This window comes from Thunnus thynnus, chromosome 3 (assembly GCF_963924715.1).
Source record: "Thunnus thynnus chromosome 3, fThuThy2.1, whole genome shotgun sequence".
Classification (NCBI taxonomy): Eukaryota; Metazoa; Chordata; class Actinopteri; order Scombriformes; family Scombridae; genus Thunnus; species Thunnus thynnus.
Window position 1 is genome coordinate 2,172,952 of NC_089519.1, and position 23,311 is coordinate 2,196,262.

General features: G+C 40.6%; 1 protein-coding gene across 6 annotated transcripts in view; it reads right to left on the reverse strand.

The window, feature by feature from the left end:
• Positions 1-23,311, reverse strand: part of septin9b (septin 9b) — a 71,980-nt gene that overhangs the window by 9,030 nt on the left and 39,639 nt on the right. For 4 of the 6 annotated variants that reach the window (XM_067580092.1, XM_067580083.1, XM_067580075.1 and 1 more), the window contains 4 exons: positions 8,026-8,211; positions 3,597-3,725; positions 3,373-3,454; positions 2,931-3,068 (listed from right to left, as the gene is read on the reverse strand). In XM_067580092.1, the coding sequence (XP_067436193.1) occupies positions 2,931-3,068; positions 3,373-3,454; positions 3,597-3,725; positions 8,026-8,211 (535 nt within the window). Of the gene's footprint in view, positions 1-2,930; positions 3,069-3,372; positions 3,455-3,596; positions 3,726-8,025; positions 8,212-8,999; positions 9,127-20,739; positions 20,859-23,311 lie in introns of those variants that run through there. The other 2 variants (XM_067580117.1, XM_067580108.1) reach the window with 2 other exon arrangements.

Below are 23,311 nucleotides of genomic sequence, written 5' to 3' on the forward strand. Positions count from 1 at the left end.
GGTAGAGGGAGATGACACAGTAAGCTGTGCATTCAACCAGAGACAGAGACCATTACACTTTATGCATTTTTCATGCTCAGGGGACAACTGGCATGTGTCATATGGATGCAGAGAATAGAAGCGTGGGATAGCAAGAGATCAAATAAAAGGAAATTGGAGGTTGATGTATCAGATGTGAAAATCAGTGTGAATGTCAGATATAAATTGGCAATTGCTACATGCATAAACTGTATATGTTAAAGATGCAAGGATGTACAAATAGGCATAGGAGCTACCTCATATGCATGACTGAGCACATGTATCCTTGCACACGAACATATGCTGTACAGACAATAAATATGCATGCACATATGCACAGATGTACACTTATATGCACGCACACACAAACTGTCCTATATATGTAGTTAAGAAAAAAAAAGTCACGTATATATAGACTGAGATAAACTCTGTGGTAAAATGAAAATAGGAAAAAAAGAGCAAGCCACAGTGCAGATTGCTCTCCATTCCCTTCCTCTCTTTTGTAATATATCAGAAACCAGCTCTGAGTGGATGGAGAGTCAAAGTGCAGCCTTCTTTTTTCTCAGGAAGACATGTCAAACGAGGTAATAATAAGACTGCCCGTAGGGAAAATAGTGTGGCTGACTTTGCCATTATCGGGAACGATCGCTGATGTCAAGACTATGTTCTGCCTCAGTGACCACTGTTCATCTATCTGAAACCACAGAAACAACTTAAAAGCAGATTGCTGACGTGCAAATGACTTTAGAGCTGCGATAAATACAAGTTGCTGTTTGAGATGCTTCAAACAAAATGACAATCTAAAAAAAAAACAAAAAAAACACAGCAGATATCCAATGATAGTAGCCTGTAAGAGCTACCAGGGAGGTTCTGTCATCATTTTCCTGCCTGTCATTCCTGGACTGAGGTCACAAGACGGAGGCATCCACAGGCTTTTGGCACTGTGTCTGTGTAATTTCTGATTTTCTAATTTCAAGTGTTACTATGTTGTTTCGTAAAGGTTCAAACTAATCTTTCTATGCAAAGAAACATGTGTGGAAGCCCTTTCTGAGTCTAGATATGCAATACCATATGCAAACAGACGTACAAGCAAATCTGTCTGTTCAACATACATTCGTTTCTATGTCAGGTCACAATAGTAACCCCAACTGATGTCTCCTTTGTTCTCCTGCCTACTGTATAACTCTCTGGTTGGCTGTGAGAAAGGCAGCACTTCCTGACAGATGTTTGCATCTTTGTTTTCAAAATGAGTGTGTATTTTTCATGTTTCAGTAAAGTGTGTGTGTGTGCATGTGTGAGAGAGAGAGAGGGGTTTGGGTGTTATGTGACAGACGGTCCATACTGACAAAAATGTACTGGCTGAACTGTGCAGCTGTAAGCAAGACGATACACAAACACATTCAGGGCATCCACACAGTGTAGGTACAAGTGTTAGCATGCCCCCCTCCCCACTTCAGTCCACAACACATGTGCACACTGCTTTACCGAAACAAGGGCACACACACAAATTCTCTGAAGTAGCAGCTGTGGTGACATGAGCAGATGATGAGGGGGGCTGTCAAACAGCGGGGCACAGAGACACACACTTGTCATCCCCCTCTCATAGAGAGAACGTTTAAGTGCACAACTGCGCAGTTACTGGTGCACAGAAACATGAGCCAGCAGTGAATGGAGCATTCACTGAGATATGGGGTCAGATAGTTAATGAATGTGTGTGTTTACAGTCTGTGTACATGGGTGTTTTGTGTGCCTTTATCTACATCTACTACCCTATCAAGATGCATTATCAACTACAGTAGAAATAGTGTGCGTTTAGCCTTGTTGTGCATCTGCTTGTGCGGCTGTGTGTCCTTCTCGACCCTCCTTGCACACCAGGACACACAACTCATTGCTTTTAAATCAAACAAATTACAGAGTAGATTTGAAGAAAATAACCACTTACAAAGCAGCAGGACTAATGTGGTTTGCATTATCTCTGCAGCAAACGTCATGTAAGTGAAGCAGTTTCCACCTGGTTGTTTAACAGAAGACATGCACTCTGCAAGGACACTGTAAGGACAATTCTGGCACAAGATGTGTCTGAGCTTTGTAGGAATAAAACCAGTCACGTCCAAATTACAGCATCATTTTTACACTGACTTTAGTCTACCAACATCATTTATTCTGCTTTTGCACCAAATCTACTCTTTTGCTGGCACACAGGCTCACTAAAATGTGCTAGTCTCTGACCACTCTTATGTTGGATTCTACCAGAAATCGATCTGTGAACCACTTTGAGTCCCATCTCTCTGTTCGGCAACAGTAAACATGTTCCAGACGAATAATGAAGGCACTGTTTGCAAGATGAATCAATAATCAAATCCAGACCTCTGATGTAGCATTTTTCCAAATTAAATTCAGCAGAAAAACTAATTTAGGCGCAGTGATGCACTAGTTTAGGAGGTTGGCAGACTGAGGCAAGTTAGACATGGTGAGAGCACACAATTTAACATTTTAGTTGTGAATACAATGATCAGTATGCCTGTAATCAACATGCTGAGGTAGAAGGTTAGCATGTGTACAATTCATCCTATTCAGGATAAAGCACTTCTGCATTCTGATAATGGCTTCGCTCTCTCTACCTTAGTCAATAGTGAGAACTAAAGAGTCCAGTTTCTTTGTGAAACCTGACTCTTCAAGTGATACTTTAGTGTCTCTGAGGAGAGAATGAGTTCCACATATGGTCGCTAGAGAGGGAGACAGACATAAAGAGCTGGAGAGGGGGGGTGTGGGGGTGCTTAAAAGCTGTGGACAGACAATGGGTCAGAGGAGATTCCCAGAAGGCCTGATTCATCCCTGCAGCTGTGGGATGTGGAACAAAAAGTTTGGGACTTAGTCACAAGGGTGTGCGTCTCTTTAATATGCGGTCTTACCAGTGGCCAGTGGGAGGTATGAAGTATATGCAGCAGTGCACCCTGGAGTCTGGGATCCTCTTCTTCCTGTTGATGTTGATTTCCTCCTGCAGGTAGGCTTCATACTGGTCATTGATGAATTTCATAATGGGCAGCCAGCTGATGAAGGAAACAGTTTGAGAATGAGAAGCTAACTTTGTTATTTGCCAATTCAGTTTCTGCATAACAATGACATGTTTTTCCATCACAGATTCTGTGTTTGTAAAGCTGTAAATTATACTGGTTTCTGCACATTTTAGCATGAAATTTTCAAACGTAAAGTCTCACAGAGAGATGCACATATGTCCCACTGACTTTGATAATGGTGTAGATTGAACACTGGTAAGAACCCATATAAATGTAATGAAGGTAGTGACTTTTCTAACAGCTACTGAGGCCTTTAGATGAAGTAACCTCAGCTCACCAGTTTTCATTGTTGATCTGATCCCCAAAGCCAGGAGTGTCAATTACTGTCAGCTTCATCCTCACTCCTTTCTCCTCAATATCTGGACAGGGAAAAGTTATTTTGTCAGTATTTCTTTTGGACACACACATAAAATCAGCAGCATGATAGAGCAGCAGGAAACACACATATTAAGAATAATATTATTTAAGGCTGCAGGCCACTAAATGTGAGTATTGGCGTACCGTGACTGATGGACTTGATCTCGACAGTCTTGGGGATCCTCTCCTCTGTGTTGGGCTGAACTGACTTGCGGCTCACCTTGGACTTGAACAGTGTGTTCATCAGAGTAGATTTCCCCAGGCCGCTCTGTCCTGCTCAGGAAAACACAGAAACACACACAGACACACACAGAGACACAACAGTTAGAGAAAGTTGAAACTCATTCACTAGTGGTTTTAATCCTGGAGAGTCACAGAGGCAAACTTGGTGAAGACAAGAGCCTCATTCAACCCAAATACAAAAAAAGTTTCTTTTAGACTTTTTCTCCTTTAAAAACAGTGAGACTGAATTTGCACATGACATCAGCCCTAATGTATGGATTATATCCTGTGTGTGTGTGTGTGTGTGTGTGTGTGTGTGTGCACTCTGTGTGTTAATGGACCATGACAATAGCAGGACAGCTGCAGGGTCAGACGAGCCAGCTGTGGAGGCCAAGAGGACAGATGTATTCTTTGGACCACACACACACAAATGGGACAAATATTCAAAAACCATTCTTAACCATTTTAAGATACATACATCGTTTCATCCAAACCATCAGGGGATGAATTTCCTTCTTTTCTATGTTTGACATTTACATATCATTGTATTTCTGATATATTGTACAGTAATCAGAAATTTTAAAATGGAGAAGCACATCGGGGCTGTTACATGTTTGTTCCTTTTTTTCCCAACAGAGAAGAACAAACTTCACCAAAACAACAATTTTTTGACTAAATGTGAAGTGAAGATTACTTTTGTTTAATATGATTTTGGCTGCATTTTTGTGGCTGATGCCAAAGTGGATACCATACATCAAAGTGTATATGGTGAATACCTGCACTCTATCCATCCATAAACAACAATACTTTAAATTATAACAATGATGTAACATTCCTTTGCATAATGCATAATTATCAGGATGTGCAACATTTTAGTGGTTACATCACATTCTGCATTTATTAGTTAATACAAGAGTCACAATATATAGCTATATACAGTGTTGCACTGTGCACACATGAAGAGTTTAAATACCCTCTTCACACATCTCGTTTGTATAAAGCACTGAAGAGTTTGTGCTTTCAGGACTCATAAAATCAAGATATTTTCCAGGAGCAGATCAAACTAGTCAGAGTGTGTCTGCAGGGTGTCCATTTCAGAAACAGGAAACTTTGGTTTCACAGTGTTTGTGCATTTGTTTGTTTAGTGCTTAGAAACACACAACTGCAGAAAATAATGAAGTTCCATCAGATCAACAGAAGGATAGTGTCCACTACAGTGGACACATGTTAGCTTGTTAAAAAAAAAGAATATGGGTTTGTTTTCTTTTGAAATATTAAGAAACTTTCAAAAAAGTTGACTATTTTAGTTCTTTTCCTCCCGCTCTTTGTTCACAGCCCCTATGGGCATCTACCGTGGCGTGCAGAGCGTTGCCAAGCTGCCAGGCCCTGTGTGACTCCCGAGGCGGCCTTTTCCCAACACTCTCTCTGTCTCACACACACACACACACACACACACTTGCTCTTTCATAGACACTTTACATGCGGTCTACTCAGTCACATGCATTCACAAGCACACACTCACACACACAAGGAGACACCCAGGCTGCCCTGGCTGCCCTGGCTACGTGGTGGGAATCAAAAGGTCAGCTGGCTGAGGGCAGGGATTAGGCAAATGTATCTCGTAGAGGAGACCACAAGGGACAGAACCAAGACCACAGCTACTCTAACCTTTCACGTCCTCACTAACCATCAAAGAGACAGAAACTAGAGTCACAAAAGATGCTTTGCTTTTTACACTTCATATTTCTATCCTGTGTAGCAACCAAGAATCTAACAAAGTATCTTACTGCATTGTGTAAGGGGTGGACACCTTTACGATCTCATGCAACCCAGTGACTGAAGAGTGATGAAAGAAAGTCAAACATCTAATACACAAAGGGATTTAGATGTTTTTTCTCAGAATTTGATAAGCCAAACCTAAAAGGCAGGTCAGTTCTGGCCTTGAGGTGAGAAATATGACTCCGATGAGGTGTTAGGCAAGTATTCACGATGTAGAAATGCAGGTTGCCTGCAACAATAATGCACATCTGAGAAAGATTAAAGACAGTGTTGTTTGACTTTTGTACTTTACTTTGTTTATTCCCACAAATAAATATTCACTGAGTCACACTACACTGCCATCACTTTCTCACAAAAACTGTCTTACATTTTCACTTCATTCCCCAGCATCCATAAAGCTATTATGCCTCTTTTGATGAACAATATCAGTCCATATGCAACAAATCATTGTTTGTCATTTTTTGCAGATGTCTCCTTGGAGTTGTGTTGACATGCCAGGCTAGCTGTGTGCACAAAACACCATGCCGGGCGTAAAATCAAACTGACTGCATTCAGTAAATATGCCAACATGAACCAAACAAACACCAAGGCTTAAAAATTTATATCAGGACATTGTTGAGGTTTTTCAACACACTCTTATTGCGCAAATTGTATTTCTATGAAAGTTAAAACACATTTTGACATTCCTTTCTCTGAGAAGAACATGCATGAGTTTCTATTTTATGTGTGCCTGCATGCATGTATGTACATTACACAGCTGCCTGCATGGATACTTGTGTGTGCAAACGTGTGAGTGTACACAGACTTGATGGTGGCACCTAACAGGCGGTATGTTGCAGCTCTTTAAGGAAGTGTGAGCACTCCCTCAGGAGTGTATGCTTCAGCTTGTCAGAGTAATCGCCGTCATTATGCCACTTTCTCTGCCTGATAGCCTCTTTTTATCCACTCCAGTGTGTGTATGCGTGTTTGTTGGTTACATCATAGACACACAAAGAAAAAGAGCTTGTTCAGGGAGGCACCGTGCTGGCTGAGGAAGAAACACACATCCAAACACACACACACACACACACACATTGTTTCTTTTCTTTGCTTTTTTTGCATCAAAGGACAGCTGAGGAGTATGGAAGATTTGGAGAGCTTTCATGATAAATGTAATTAGAAAAAAAAAGGTATTTTCTACGTCTGAGAATGTGCAAACTAAGCGTGCATTGCATGACTTCCTGCTTAATGTGACAGTGTCAATATGGGTGTGAGTTAAGTGCCGAACTGTATACTGCATTTTACTTTTTTTGGCGTAAAGAACAGAGCCTAACTTGCTACTTGCTTTGTTCTGCATTTTATGGTGTTGCAGCATAATTTGAAAATATTTATAATGGACACCATCTGATCTTTTTTTGCTGAATGCAGTGCTGAATCAGTAACTGTCATAAACATAACCCATTTGGAAGCAATTACAGCCTCAGGTCTTGTTGGAGACATCTGTGTTGATTTAGATTTTAAGATAGAGTTTGATCCAAACCTAACATGAAGCCGTAATCAAGCTCAATGTCAAGCTCTAGGTCAGGCTGAATTAGAAGGTAACTAAGCCAATCATACACCATACTACTGATACCATACCACCTTTTTTCATACATATTATATGTTTATATACAGTATGTAATGATATTGCATTAGCCACACGTTTGTTAGCTGAAATACCCTGAAATACCCCTAAAAAAAAATCTACTCAGAGATATTAAACAAATACGGGTAGACAGGAATTTTGAACAGCAATGACCAAACCAGCATCTAACAGGTCCAAAGTGACATTTGCAGCTACATCTACATGCGGTTTAATGTGCTGCGGCTCTAGATGTTTGCTCATGTTTGTAAGTTAGATGAGAACAACAGGGTATTGTTCGTGGCTCTTGTGTTGTGTAGCAGGATGCAATCAGGCTCAGTGCGACCATCTGTTCTACTTATGGTAGAATGCCACATTATCGTTTTATACAAAATTTGATTTGCTGTATCGAATGCAAGGACTCCAGCCATGTAAGTAGAAAACTAGGGAGCACAATCATGAAATCAAAGAATTTAAAATATATATTTCTCCTTTTTGGCATCTGATTGATTGATGGAGCACATGGGACAGGTGACTTACAGAGCAGACATGTACTGTATGCTGCAGTTTAATTTCAGTTGGACTTTCAGGGTAGGGAAAATATTCACATCCACTTTTCACTCTGCTATTGTCACACTGCTTCCTGTAATGGCACTAAATGTTGCCAATGAAGGTAAATTACTATTGCAAATTAGTTACATATGAATGTAATTTGTGGAAGACCAAGGTTAATTAGACAAAATAATACCACAAATGCAGGAAAAGTCAAGGGGATTGAACTTTCTGAAGGAACTCTAGGATATTGTGAATAGATTGTCTTTTCAGACTGTAAAGAGCAAAAACCTCATTAATGCAGAAGTTGTTCTATGTCAACTCATGCTCCCGCTTTTGGGAACTCAAGTTGCAGATGAACGAATCAAACTAACTGAGTGTTTCATTAAATGATAGCGTTGATGTGTGTATCAGACTCACCCACAACCATGATGTTGAGCTCAAAGCCCTGTTTCATGGCCTTCCTCCTCATCTGCTCCAGTATGGCGTCGATGCCGACATAGCTGAAGTCGCTGCCATGGGTTTTCTCCCCCTTACCCTGTGGGTTAGGTTGGTGGGGCTTTGCGGATTCAGACATGTTGCCGTGGCTCAGATTGACCTCTGACCCTGGAGGATGCATAGAACAGAGAAAAGAAAAAGAAAGAAAAAACAGATTTAATGCCGATTTCTATGTTATAAAATGCAAAATGGTATTCCAGCAGTGTGCAGTTCAGTCTACAAAGTAATTAACTAAACTGGTTATAAAAAATTGTAGGCAGCGACTTAACAAAGCAACTGCATCACCTAATACACAAATGCAAGTGAGATCATATTAACTGTAGAGAACAGAACACAGTGTGAAGACCATAGAAGATACAGATCTGAGCTGCTCATTTCCTGTGTGAAACAGGATACAACAGTCTTAAAATGCACATTTATGAGCAACCGCCATTTATACAAGACAATCTATCATGTACAAAACCTCAAGAACTTGTACCACCAGGGAGACAAACAGATGTGTGTGCACACTCACCATGACGTGACAAATTTCCCACTCACTGTTGCAAAAAGATTTTTTGGGGTTTTTTTCAGCAATCTTTACATCAGTGCACTGTAACTAAACTAATTAATAAATCATATGAGAACAGGAACACATCTGCTACTTAATATTAAATAATAAAAATATAAATTTCAACCTGCAACAACCTCTTGTTAGCAGCACAGACAGACAGACAGCAAGAGAAATTCAGACTTTTCAGAAAGAAATTGCCAGTTAATTGTCAATGGACGTTAACAATTAACTGACAAGCACAGCTGTAGATTAGAGGTGAATCCCATAATCATTAAAGAATTAGGAAGACAAAATAGACAGACATTGTGGGAGAAAGAGCTGCCAACTACAAATCACAGCTTACCTCACTTGAGGATCAGTTGCTAGAAGATGAAGGCCGTGTGCCAAGGCACTGTTGCAACAAGCAAACTAAAGCACAAAACAAGCTAGCACAGACTCGCACTGTTCCTGATGTAGGAGGAGACAACATTTCCTGTGCTATAACTGAAACTTGTGGTATGGTGTGTGTGTGAGGTTTGCAGTCACAGACATTACAAACCACAAGTGTATATACCTGAAGCTGACTGGAGACAGCTTATATCCTTCTTTCTTTCTGGGTGAGCAGCCTGCAGACAGGTACAGTATACCTGGAATAGTTTAGGCTCTTTTTTGGGGTCTATTATTTTTCTCAAATAACAGAAAAGTGAGAGTTCAAAATGCCAGCATCTATAAGCTTTTGTTGCTGAACATAGAAGCCTTTGTGCTTTTGATTTGTCGGGCTGACATGACACAGCAACAGCCTGCCTGTAACATGTTTTTGCACCTTTGTGCCTGTTGGTGATGTGAACATAATAATGCAGACATGACCGTATTTTCTGGTATCAACTCTCCCGCTCAGATAAGATGAAAAGTGTGAGATAGAGGGAGATGAGACAGTGGGAGGTTGTAAGAGACATTTGATCTCACTTAGAGTATCAATTTTCCAGTTTTTTTACTACAACTGCAAGTAAAAACTTTCCACAAGAAAAAAAAAGCTTTAGTGTTTGGCTCTCTGTGATTTTTGTCCTGAGAGAAGTGGAACTAATAACCACTTAATGCAGCCTCTCCAGCACCGCGGGGGCTTTTAATTTAATGGCAACAACTGGGACTTACACACACAAAAACAGAAACACACCTTTACAAACTGTGTTGATGGTATATTTCAAAAAATCATCACCTTTACTATTTTCACACTCATTATGTGCACATGAATATGCACCAACATCACAACCTCATTGTCCTACACACTTGCACAACTTAAATATCCAAACTCCTGTGTGTATCGCTCGGCTGAAATATCTTTCAATACCTTTTTCTTCTCCAAGCAAGACAAAAAGCTACAATGTTGGACTGTGAGGGTTTATCACACCTTCAACCGGCTCCATTGTATGTTTTAGTCTTTCCAACTTTCATTTCCCAGACAGATGAACTGTGCTGTGATACCATATGTGTCTTAACCAAAACTCAATAAATCCATTGCTAAAATCTTAGGAGAATAAGAAAAATCATCCCCTCTGTGCCCTTCGTCAGTCAGTAAATGTTCAGAATATGAGATGTTTTTGCACAATAGATTTCATAACCAAAGAGGCAATTTCCCTTTGTTCTAGGGCATTGATTTTATCAGTAACAGGCAATCCTAACATTCAATGATACAGTTCAATCCATGCTGTAATATGAACCTTCTGTGAATACTGCATCGTGGTGGGCCAGAGTTGATTTAGTGCTGCACCGTTGTCCTCAAGAAACCCAGCACAGAAATGTAGAGCCTTGGAATCGATACAATGTTCCTGAGGTATTTGGATCGATTTATCTTTAGCCCGCGAGATGTGTTTGCAAATGTTTGCATAAGTGTCACAAAGAGTCATTTGGCTAACTCTCCACTGAACACTTTCGCGTTGAGCCCAGTTGCATCAGTAGCCATTTGAAGGGCAGAATGTAGATTAGCTCTAATGACATACTCCAGGTCTGCAGCCAAACTGTCTCCTGGGCACTGTGACCATTCCAGCCTCAGGCCATCTGCAGGCTTACATTGTAGCTCTCTGAGAATAGACAAACAGTCACACTCTGGCAGAGACAAACACACATTAACACATGCAGTGTTACCCAGCCTGACGACCACCCCGCTGCTTTGATATTTACTTCTCCTTCTAATTTGGTCCAGTTGAGCATTTTTGTTTCCAACAGCGCTGCTTTGCTAATGAAACCTCTTTCATTCTCAAGGCTGTGGATGAGCTGGCCATTTGCAAACATCGTCCACTGCTTTGTTTTTATATAATCATTTATGTGCCTCGTGTACTCAAGTGAGAGGCCTGACATTTGCAACCACAACAGCCTCGAAAGTTCTTTTTTTTCATGAGTTAGATCTGCATCGGAGCATTGTAATGTTCAACAAAGAAAGCATTAACAACATTTGCCATGGCAAACTACGTTTCTGGATGAGTAAGTTCACTACAAGAGACATCTAGTAGGCTATGACTCAAATCACGACTCAGTAGCCTCAACAGTTGAATCCAAACTGTTCTGTGTTACACTCAAATGAGACAGACACAAACGATGCATCAAACTAGAGCAATGTATCCAACATGTAAGACTCCTGTGGAATAAAATTCCTTCGTTTTTATTTAACGCAAGCCAAAAACAAGCCAAGACATTGAGCCAGGGGAGTTCACAGTTCATTCAAATGAAAAATATAGGAAAACACATTAAAATATTTGGCCTGCTTCTATTCTTGCCTCATCAATACAAATGCTCCAAATGAAACTTGCTTCAATTGCAAACAGATGTCAAGAGTGAAGATTTCTTCCAATAAATAAACTTATCGGATGATTTTTTTTTTTTTTAACCTCGTGACATGAAAAAGCGGCACTTTAGGATTAGCTGATTTGAGAGATGAGTTCAGGCCCTCTCTTTGCATGAATGGATAGATCCCATCAAAGAGATGACTTGAGTCCTTTATCTCCAAATGAGGGCACTTGAAGTTGAATGGGGGTTATTTGAGGTTTTATCATTTGCATTTACATACATATATATATACATTTCAGAAGATAACATACCCCTGTGTGTATATGGTCTGCATTAGGTAATCTTTAGAGCAGTTAAAGCCATATTCTCTGCAAAGCAAAATAATTGGTGTTGTTGTCTGGTTGGTGAAAAGTTCCTGTATTTCAAAGTGCTTGTATGTCACCCATACAGTAATAAAGACATCCTGCTGAGTGTCTTATGGTAGATGTTTGGTTTCCTGTTTGCCCATGAGGACTTTGCAGCAGACAAAACCACAGCGTTAACTTCCGCACTAGCAATGTTTGTTGCTTAAAAGGGGCAACCCGTCCAATTTTGCACATGAAGATTAGTTCATTCATTATGACGAGTACTACATAGTCAGTGAAAGCAATGTAAACAGTGTCAGAGGGGAGTATTGTCAAGTCTGAGACAATAACGTCACCAAGGTACTGTAGGCTTGGCTCAGAGACTTCAAATGTTTTATCAGAAAGTCTGCATTAAAAACTGGAGCTGTGGTGTTTGAAAGGTGTGGACATTTACCAAGTAGGGAGGATTTAATGAAGAATGCTACCAATATGAACGGACCAAGTTACGAAGTATTTGCGCTTGTAGTTTTTTCTTAGTTTTTTCTGTGCTCACAAAGTAATTCTTCTGATGGCAAGTGGATGCTGAGTTGTCTTAGGACATGGAAAGTAAACCCCAGGAAGACAGATGAAAGAAAGGCTTAATGAGAGATTGTAGTTGAGCTAGTTGAACAGAGGCTAGCCTGAATGAGACGTCATGACTTTGGGGAATAAAAGTTAGGATATCTTGCCTTCTGCTGCATCATTTTTTTTCTTTTTTTTAAAAATCATTTTCTTAAAAATCCATCCACCAAAAGTTTATGGAAGCACAATACTAAATCGCTGGAGGAACTTCTTTAATACCTTATTATTCCTTTTCTCAGTTTCCAAGAGGAATATTTCGGCTAACCATCTTTCTTCTTGCCGTCTTCTGAAAGGCTGCACACTTCTACTACTGCCTCTCGGTTGTAATCTCTACATTAATGTAGACGGAGTAAGAGTTGTCAAAAGATCATGTGCAGTTTTTCGAGACTGTATTCGTATAGTTGCCTCGGTAACATTAAAGAAGAATTCCTTTTTTCTTAATCCTAAATGCCTGCATAGCTCTGCGGAGACCAAAAAACACAAAACTGCTGTCAGGCAGATTTCTTGCCTCGCCTCGACCTTCATAGAAAAGTAATACATCACTGAAAACTAAGTATGTAAACATTCAGCTGACAGAACTCAATAACCGCTATCCTGAAGCATCAAACCCACTTTGTTCCTTCCTTTAACTGCCCTGTAATCTAACCCTCCTGGAAAACTAACACAGTGTTCCCCTTCGATCAGATACAGTACGATTCGCTGTTTCACCATAACACCGCTGTTTCACTATAACCCCTCCCCACTTCATATCTACACATAACTCAACACTCTATTCTAAAGCCCTTCATTAAAACCCCATCAGGCACATCACATCCAACCCTACATTTAATATTTACCGAGTGAAACTCGATCACACCACAGCTAGAAACAAAGCCTTCATTGTCTTCTGGAGAAGCCCCCTAAAATACCAAAGAAATTCAGCTTCCTTCGATCCATGACTGCCACTTCACCACTTTTCAGCCCTGCTTTAAATTACGCAAGAAGAAAGGTTTTTCGTATGACAATATCAGTATGGTAAATGTGCTGCAGAAAGGGAAAGAAAACAGGGGATTAAAGAGAGAGAGACAGAAGAAAATCAGTAAACTGATTCATGGCAGACGCAACATGTAATTAGTCTTGAAGAGAGTGAACTGTTTAAGTGGTGCGGTTGATGACTGACTGTACATAAGGAACTGGCCTGTGTCAGGGGATTTTATAGCTGACCATAATTTGTTTTTTAGTCATGGATTCAAACAGTTTTTACCATCCTAAAGTTTCAATATATGCGCTGCATTCATGCTACTCTTTTGTTCCACCTTTAAGATGAATGTTTGGAAAATCCGGCTGCTGTTATGCAGCCGGATACAGTTGCGAGGAAATGAGGCCTCAACAATAATAAATTATTTTCTCGTGTTCTCTGTAGCAGGCACATAAAATGAGTTTTGTTCCATTGAGACACATCAGAAAACCAAAATCAGTAATCAAATGGAGAGTTGCAGCTTTAATCCTAAAGTAGTCCTGCACTGAAGACAAGAAAGGTCTTTTTATCCGCATTGGATTCGCCTGAATTTTATTTTCAGTCATGTGGGTCATGAGTGCGGTTGTTTACTACAAATAACAGCCGTCTAGCAAACAATACTATCTTTGATGAGAAAATTTGTGGGATGCCCAAATCTTGATCATTCGTTTTCTTAAGTAAGTCACAGATAAAACAATTTTTATCAAGTGGACAAATTCATTTTTTTTTCTCTCCAGTGGTGATGCTTGTAGTTAAACGAGGTAACTTGGGGTTTTCTCTCTTCATCCTCGCCTTCAAGTCTAAGCATATGGTCAAAAGCTGTCCAGTCACTCCTTGGGGGGTTGAGCTTTGGGAAAAGAAGGTATCATATCTGTTATTCCACTCACACCGTTACTGACAGCTCTTAAATTCTGTCTGCTATTTGAAAGCGCCGTTACTTTTTAAAAACATGGTTCCTATGAAACCCCTGAATCTCTGCCCTGATTCACTTCAGTTGCAATTTTCCTTTTCCTGTGTGTGCGTATGTGTGTCTCTGCTGTCCACTATTTTTTTCCTCTCTCCCTCTCCCTCCTCACTCCCTCTTTTTTTTTTTTTTTTTTAAAACCGGAGATGACATTCCCAATGTCCCCTTGGTGGCTCCCTCTAAAAAGGTGGAGATCAGTAAGTTTTATGGCTGCTGCCGTCTGGCGGAGATAGATGGAGCGTCCAGAAAGAAGAGGGCAGGACAAGAGTTGACCGACAGTGATAAGTGTGTCACATGAACACAGGATTAACATATGCACAATTTAATATCATCTACAAATTTTAATGGAGAAGTTTTATGAAGACGGTCAGGCAGAGAGCTTTTTTCAGCCAGAGTCAGTTCTATTTTAAAACACATGACTACTGTACCATTTTCAAAACTATTTTAAACACATAACTACCATTTTCTATTTTAATTCCTTATTTTCCTGGAAATGAGCAACGATATTAATACATTTAGTGGAACGCAGTACGACACAGCAGTGGCTTACCCCCCAACGGTGACAATAAGGCTCACAATCTGTTGTGCAGAGCGTACGGCTCACACCCGCTGTGCATTCGAGTTCAGATCGTTAAAGCTATAAGTATGTTTCACAGGCAGAACTTTTTTTTTTTTTTTTTTTAAAAACTCCTTTAGGTCATGTCAGCAAGTCATTACAACAGATGTTCTTTTTAAGTTAACATCATTTTGATATAAAAGCATAGAGACCGAACAACATTTGCAAAACAGCTGTAACGATGGAGATGAACTTAAACTACACTTGGAGAAGCAGTAAAAATAAATGTAAAAGCTGAAGAGAACACGGCAAAAATTTGAAGCAATAAAAACTACAAACACTACAAGTGTGGGCCATATTGGGTTGATGCCAATTAGCAACATTATTCAGCTATACAGACGCCTGGCAATCAGCCTATTCATGTTTTAAAACACATGACAGAACTCTGAATCGTCAGCGCCCAAATCACAGGTGCATTGGTCAAGTGTGAAAGTCTTCATGTCAGTTGTTACAGTCATAGGCTAAACATATGAACAGCAGTCACAACAGCTAATATCGCGGCAGTGATTACAATGGTACTAGCTTCAAATGTCTTTTTCCCTTCAAAGTCTCTTTCCAAGAGGTGTTTGTATTATTTTGTCTACACCCTGTAACGGTCTGATATTGAGCCAACCACAGTTCTGAAATACAAAGTCTTTTTTTGAAAGCATTTGCCAGTTGTTGCCTGGCACAGTTGACTTCAATGTCAACTGTATGCATGTTTTTAAAAAAGGAGCACAGGCCAATAGCTTAATGCTACGCTGCGTTCTGTGTGAGGGAGATAACATGATGGTGTGTTTACAGTAGGTAGTGACAGAGTGAGGTCGACAGAGTGGAGCTGGGAGGATGGAGGAGGTTGTCACTGCGGGCTGTCATGTACATCCAAGAGGAAATCCCTCTAATTCAATCCCTCATCCGTACTTTGAAACCAGCAGAACATGCTGATTAAAAAAAACCCCTGACATGTTTCTCCATCATAACAACTCCCCACCATGTAAGACGATGAGGTTCGGTGAAGTTCGGTGACGTCTAGGACAGTCGCAGCTGGCGCAGACAGACATCGACACTTCTGAAAAGGAACCGAAGAATGCTACCAACCCACTTCATCTTTCAGTGTTGCGTCAGTCGTGTCGGCCCACGGAGAACGCGACCCCTGGCCTAACATGGAGCAAAGCAGATGGTGTTGCTCGGTGTTTAAAATACAGCTCTCCACATGGAAACTTCTGGGAGTGGAGATAATGACTTGTCCCAAAACGCCTCAAAAAAGATTTAAAGAGTGAGAAGAGAGGAGAGAAAAGGAGCTGTAGATGGAGGGGTCAGTGAGGTTCGCCCGGAGAGAAATGTGAAATAAATGCTACAATAACAGCAACAGGCGGAAAAACACAACAAGAGCGAGCACAGTTTGGATCGATAGCTGTAAGTAGAAACTGAGAAAATGAGAAAGCAAAGCCGAACGCAGCAGGGGAGTCGTTGTGGTGCCGAGTAGCATTGTGAGAGCCCGCTGATCTGGGCAGCTTTCAGTACTGTAAAGGCTAACCGACCACAGCCGTAACTCAAAGCCCAAACATTTCTGAGAAACATGGAAGGGGAACTAGGAGGGTCCAGCCACAGACCCATCCGCAGCTGCAGTAGGGAAACTGGTACAGGGTAAAGGACAAACAGAGCCCGTGTGCAGTAAATCACACAACCACCAAGTATGAAGTGGGAAAGGAGCCGGCTGGTTCGAATATTTCATCGCTGAAGGCTGTGTAGCGCTTAATGAGAGGAAATGAGAAGCATCGCATTGTTCAGAGCCGACTCGGAGATAGTACTTCACCACTTAGTTTCACATGAAATGTACCGCTGGCTTTGTCTCTTTATTAGTTCACTATTATACCTCTAATACATTTTAATGTTTGGAGATACATGAGAGGGGACAGAAGCAGTAACAGAAGTCTAACGATTCTGTTTTGAGGCCTCAGTGAAAGGAAAACCACCAGATGTTTGGAAATGAATGAAACTGCTGCCCATATCTCTTAGAAATAGTCAAAGAAAAATCTTCTCTAAATGATGCCAAAACCTACAACGACGTCTATGAATCCAAGCATCAACAGCAGCAGAGAAAGAAACTGAAGAAACAGTTAATATGTTGCAGTTTAAGATGCAAATGTTTCTATATTTCTTTACAGAAACCAACAGATGATCTGTACTGTTAAATGACATGTTCTGTTTTTTTGTGGTTTTTGTGGTTTTCTGTTATTTATGTACTGTTACGATGCCGGATATCTATGCTAAACAAGGCCAAAGTTCCAAAACTTGAGGTTAATGTGTGTAGAAATTCCCCCTGTGCAATTCTCCCTCAACTTTTGGAACTTTGACCTTGTTTAACATAGATATCCGACATCGTAACAGTACATAAATAACAGAAAACCACAAAAAGCATAAACGGCTGTCTGTCCTGTAGCTCTGTTGCTAAGGTTGTTACATGAGTTGTTCACGTTGTCCTCTCTCATATTTCGCATAAGATTCCGCTTGAACATGTACGGGTGTGTTTGAGAAGTTGACATTCAAGTAAAGAAGGAGAAAGTGAAATTGTTCTACTACAGTTTGTTTCATGGTTTGTTGATGTTGCCTGTGTGGGTTCATTGGGAAGAAGGTCTGAAAGAGACAGGAGCTATACGTCCTGCTATACAGAGGCTGAACTGAGGGGCTGCATAAAGGGTCAGTAAGAGTTAAATAAGGAGTTTTTTTGAACTGTAAATCATGCAAAGATTAAAAATAAAGACCTGTAAATGTGCATGATATGTTTCCATTAAGGACTTTCATTCTGTAAAATAACAAGCTCTCAGATGCGAGCTTCAAATGGATTCTAATGTAAATAAATGTGACATGTTTAGGAGTTAGAGACCAGTTTCTGTAATTTCCAATTATCATCCCAGATTCAAAAACATAATAATGGACGACCCATCATGCCTTGAGGCATAATACTGCCACATCGCTGTAGATGAGGTCACCTCAAACCTCCAAGCGTCCAGCGTCTGCAGGCCTATGACCTATAAACTCTGACAGGATGTGACATATTCTTACCTTCTGAGACATACATGTAGAAAAAAAATCATTTATAAAATAAAAACATTCCATCACAGCCAGATTCTCTAACTCTACAGGACAGATTTTGAGTGAGAAATGTATTTACAGTATCTCTGTGTGTCAACTATGTTTTAGAAAGAATTCCCTACAACAAACTGCTGATGGAGGTAAACCAGAAACAATAACACATGAACTACATTCTTCACTTGCTGATTGAACAGAAAAAGAAGACAGCATATGAGACTATACACATGGAAACAATTATCTAGAGGTCTATGAAGACATTCTGTAATGTGGGAAAGAATATTTTCAGACAAACAGCCTGGTTGTTTACTGTAAAACATGTTCATGCTTCTCCTCTTAGCTCTGCTGCCTTCAAGGTGAATTTTTTTGGTCTAAAACACAAAAGTACACAGAACTGTCTCACATGATGGGAACAACAGGTTAATTCTAGTCAGCAGTGGATATCCCTTTGAAAAAATCAGGTTTTAAATCTTTGAGTGCACCTGCATCCCACAATGTCTCATTGTCATTAGGGCTGGTTTCATGACATCAGACTTTTAATCACAGCAAGAAAAAAAAAAAAACCTCTGTGTGAATTTCATGCCGCTGATCCCAAACAATACTAATGAAGTGTTTATCTGCAGTGATTGAATTACTTATCATCAGTGGGTTAATGTGATTAGCAACATGCAAACAACGGCTGAGTGGCTTTAACTGACACCCATTATTATAGCATATTATAATGATGCTAAATGTAAATGTAAATCAGATATGAGGCAGCGTTAGAAAGGCAGGCTGACTACTGTGGGGGGAAAAAAAAAATCCAAATTAATTTCTTAATTTAATAATACATTGTTTGCACTGTCAGATGAAAACAACGGGGGTCAATGGAGAAGTCAAGGAAGCTTCTATTTAAACTGGAAGGAAGTTATCGTAATGCTAGCACAGCCGTGTCATCCATGTTTATGATCTGACTGTTGCTCATATTTACATTATCGTTGTTATTCTTGTACGCATGCGACTCACATTTCAGAGCCGGATACATGTCACTTACAAACATGAACCATCAAAACAAAAAGATTGAATCTGACTAAAAAATTGGAATAAAGCCTCAACCTCCTAAACTCCCCCGAGGACGCCGGCGTCCTGAGCCAACGTTACTTTCAGTCTTTCAGAGGCTGTAGCGAGCTTAGTTTTAAAGCCAAAGGCATCCACTGCGTAACCATTTTCAAAAGGGTTCCTTGACCTCTCACCTTAAGATAGGTTACCCACAAGTTTCCCTTTACCTCACCAAAACACAATGTTTATTACAGATTAATCTTCAGGTTGCCAGTTTTCAGATGATGTATACCACATCTAGCTGGCGTATACTGTTGACCTGCTATCTCCTCCTAAATATCCCCCGTCCCACCCTAAAAAAAAGACAAAAATGGGTCTATGGTAGGAGGGAGGGAGTGGAAGACATTAAGGTCTGTAATGTGAATGCAGCCTTATTCATGCAGCAGTCTCAAGGCATAAGGTCAAATGCATCATTGTTCTTGTCAATGATGACGATACAACGTGGTTGGTCAGTGCAAAACAAGGATATCTAGAACACCTCTGATGATTCCTCTACATGACTGGACTGCAAATGGAAAAGAAAGCACAGCCATTGTGTAAGCATGTTTGTTTTTTTTCTTAAATAAATGTTACTTTAAGGTCAAAGACTTGACTGGGATTTCTGGGTGCAGCATCCAACAAAGCAACTATTCAACACAAGTGCTGCACAGTGGGTAAAAGTAGACCATGTGATACACTGAAAACATGGAAGGTGACTAATTTTTCAAAAGTTTTGCTGGCCTCCGAGGCAAAAAGATTAAAGTTAAGTGATGAACCACAACCTGTTTTGCTTCACACCAGAAGCAACTGACAAGAGTTAGGAGAAGAGAGGAGTTCTTACTGTTCCCCTTGGAAGAGCAAAACTGTCACAGAGAATAACGACCTGTTTGACTCCTCAACTCTCCTTGAACTTGGCAACAAGCTCTATAAAAGAGCAGACACAAGGGATTGTCAAAATTAAATAACATCAAAACAGCTCGGCTCCATCAGTGCCTGGCTAATCCACTGCACTGGATCAAAGTCAGCCTAGATACACTTTTGTGATGTGAAGAGAGCTGAGGTTAAAGAAGAAAAAATGACCAAAGAGAACCTTGGAGACCTAAAAAAAAAAAGAGTAATAAGGTCTGTCCTGATTGGTCAACACTCTGTTTGTCCCATTATAGCAGATTGATTATCCATGCATGCTCCAGAGCTGAAGACACAATGGGAGGGGAAGGGAGAAAGAAATAGGAGAGGGGAAGGAGGAGGAGAGTATGCAAGGAGGAGGGGGAGAAAGTGGTCGTGCTGACCCCCCAAACTCCTGCACAATGGGAAAGGGAATGGATAGAGAGAGAAAAAAAATAAAAGAAATGAGATAGTGCAAGGCATGCACGCTAAATTAGGGGTTTTCTACAGATCTCCTGCCAAAAACACACTCACTCCCCACCTCTCAGCCTCAAAAGTTCATTTTCAACACAGCGCACACAAGACACCTGGCAAACAAACTTTGACACCAAGAGCACCAATCAATTTCTACCCCCTTCTGTTTGTTTCTCCCTCCCCCTTTAACCCCTCTTTCTCCTCTGTCCACAATCTTTCACAGCTCTTGTTTCAAGACAAAAAAGCACACGGCAAACATAAAAATCAACTCACCCAACCCTTCCCTGCTCTTCTTCTCTTTCCTCTTTTCTCTCTCTCTTCCTCTCCTACTCTCTTCCCCTCTCAATCACAGCTCCAGCTGGTGAGGCTGGACTGCTGCTGCTGCCTTCGCCACGCCCACAGCACTGTCATGTGACCGCCATCCCAAGTGGCTAGGAAGGCATTCGGCATGCCACACCCCTCATTCAAGAGAAAGTGAATGGGGAACATTGTGGATATAGAAGGCTAGCTCAAACCACGTGTGATTAAGTAAACCCACTTGAGGAAAAGCTGTGTGTGTGTGTGTGAGTGTGTAAAAGCAGAGAGAAGGACAGTAGAGGATTGTGTTTATGGCCAAATACAGCAACATTCACTTTCATTATGTGTGTGTGTGTGTCTGTGTGTGTGCGTGCGCCTGTAAGTAGAAGTCAAGAGGCGATATCCTTTTTACTTCTCCATCCTTGTGTGTGTCCATCTGCTCTCTCCCTCCCACTGATTTGTTTCACAGGGGAGGGTATTGGATTATGTCTGTGTGTGCAGGCTGAAAATATTTGGTCATCTCTCTCTTTCAATCCAGCTCCTTTATGGCTCTCTTTCTCTCCCCTTTTCCTCTCTGACGAACACACACACACACTCATCTCCATCCCTTAAAACTGTGGCTGACTTGTGATTAATGCCATGACTTTTCTCGATTTTTCATGGTGATCCTCCTTAAAAATAGCTGACAGAAATATGGAAATACTCATGTAACAACAACTTGAGTGAATTAAGCCGCACCGAAGTCAATACTGGCTGCAAATCAGACGAAAGTGGTTCCAAAATCCAAATGTTCCCTGGAAATCTATAGTGCTCGGGGTGCACTTTCTGTGTGCCGGTTCACCCACAACAGAGAGATTCACATTTATCACGGCCGACCCGCTGACTGTAATGTGTTAATGTAGCCGACATGTGAGAAGATGTTTTCTAAGAATAGTATGATTAAAGAAATTCTGGTTATAAAATGTATTTGATCTCAACTGACTGAAAGGGAGAGTGATTAATTTGTTCCTTTGTTGATGTGATTGTACATTTTTCCACCAGCATACAGACTAAAAGCCTGAGAGACGTTTTCATAACATTCAGCACAAATGCTTCCTTCCTGTCAGAGCTGGAGCCTGAACCTCACACACTTGGCTGCAGTCTCACTCGACAATGTGCATGTACGGAAGTATGAAGGCAGGTAATCTGTCCTACACACTATTGACACATATTCATCATTGTTATCATTTTGCATTAACGAGTCTTATAAGCGTCCAGATGTGCTACTGCATGCAGTAGAGTTGATTTAATGCTGATTCATTTCACATAAGATTGATCCTACACAATTGGCTCGTGTTTGAGATTAGCCTCCCAGGTCCAGATTGAAAACTTGATTCCTTGTCAATATCTTGAAAAGTAACAGTTCCTGCTCTGTGAGACACATTGTGCAATCATGGACTGTGTCTTGGCTACACAATTATAAGTATTATGATGGGCTTGGGTTCAATTTAAGTTAGCAAAGACCTTTCTGGTTAATATTTTGTAAGCTAGCAGGATTACTGATTCATTGTAATAAAAATGCAATTACGTTTAGCAACACACTCTCTCTTAGCAAATTCTTTTTTTCTAGACCCTAAATCTGTCACAGGCCTATCTCTCACATGGAAGCAGAACAAAAAGTAAACGTCTTCACTGTCCTGTGAGACTGAAGAACAGCTCTTTAAGGTTCTGGGAAAAAATACTGACATATTCCTGCTGTACAATCTCTTTTTTATCAAAGAGAATATTTTCCATATAACTCTCACTAAACAATAAACAATGCTGTCAGTATATGACACTCATGACCCACCAGAGTATGAAGTTGCCATTTCCTCTTGTGGGAACCAAGGATCAAAGGAGAGATCTGCTGTGTTGTATGGGTGTTATTCTATTAGTTCTGGTGAGAGCCTAAAAATGCAGCTTTGAGCCAAAAATTTATGGTAAATAAATTCAGTTAGAATCCATGATTGATGGTTAACTGTTTAAGGCATAAGTGTGTGTGTGTGTGTGTGTGTGTGTGTGTGTGTGTGTGTGTGTGTGTGTGTGTGTGTGTGTGTGTGTGTGTGTGCATGTACAGTAATGGACACTGTAAGTACATACTGTACAATATAGGCCCCTGTTTACGCTACGTCAACAGATTTCAGAAAACAGCTGGAGAAGAGTGTTGTACGGGTGAGATATCCCATTGAAATATTCTTTCTATTCACAAAACTCCACAAGGAGTCTCCTTTTTAAAAGTGAGGTCATGTGCTTATTCCTGCTCTGCAAAGCTGAAATTAAGGAATCCTGACTGTGTCATTATTTTCTTCTTTGAAACATAGTGACCAAACATTCAGTTGCATCAAATCATGTGGGCTGAAGAGGGAACTGAAGACTGATATGCGGTGATGACTTGCATGCTGGGAGCCTCATTGGGGAGCTCTGTGATTGGCCTGGAGGTCAGGGCTGATTGCTGAAGGCCACCCAATCAGGACCGAGCACATATGGAGCAGATTAAAAGAGTCATCTCCATGACTTAGTGGACTGAGTG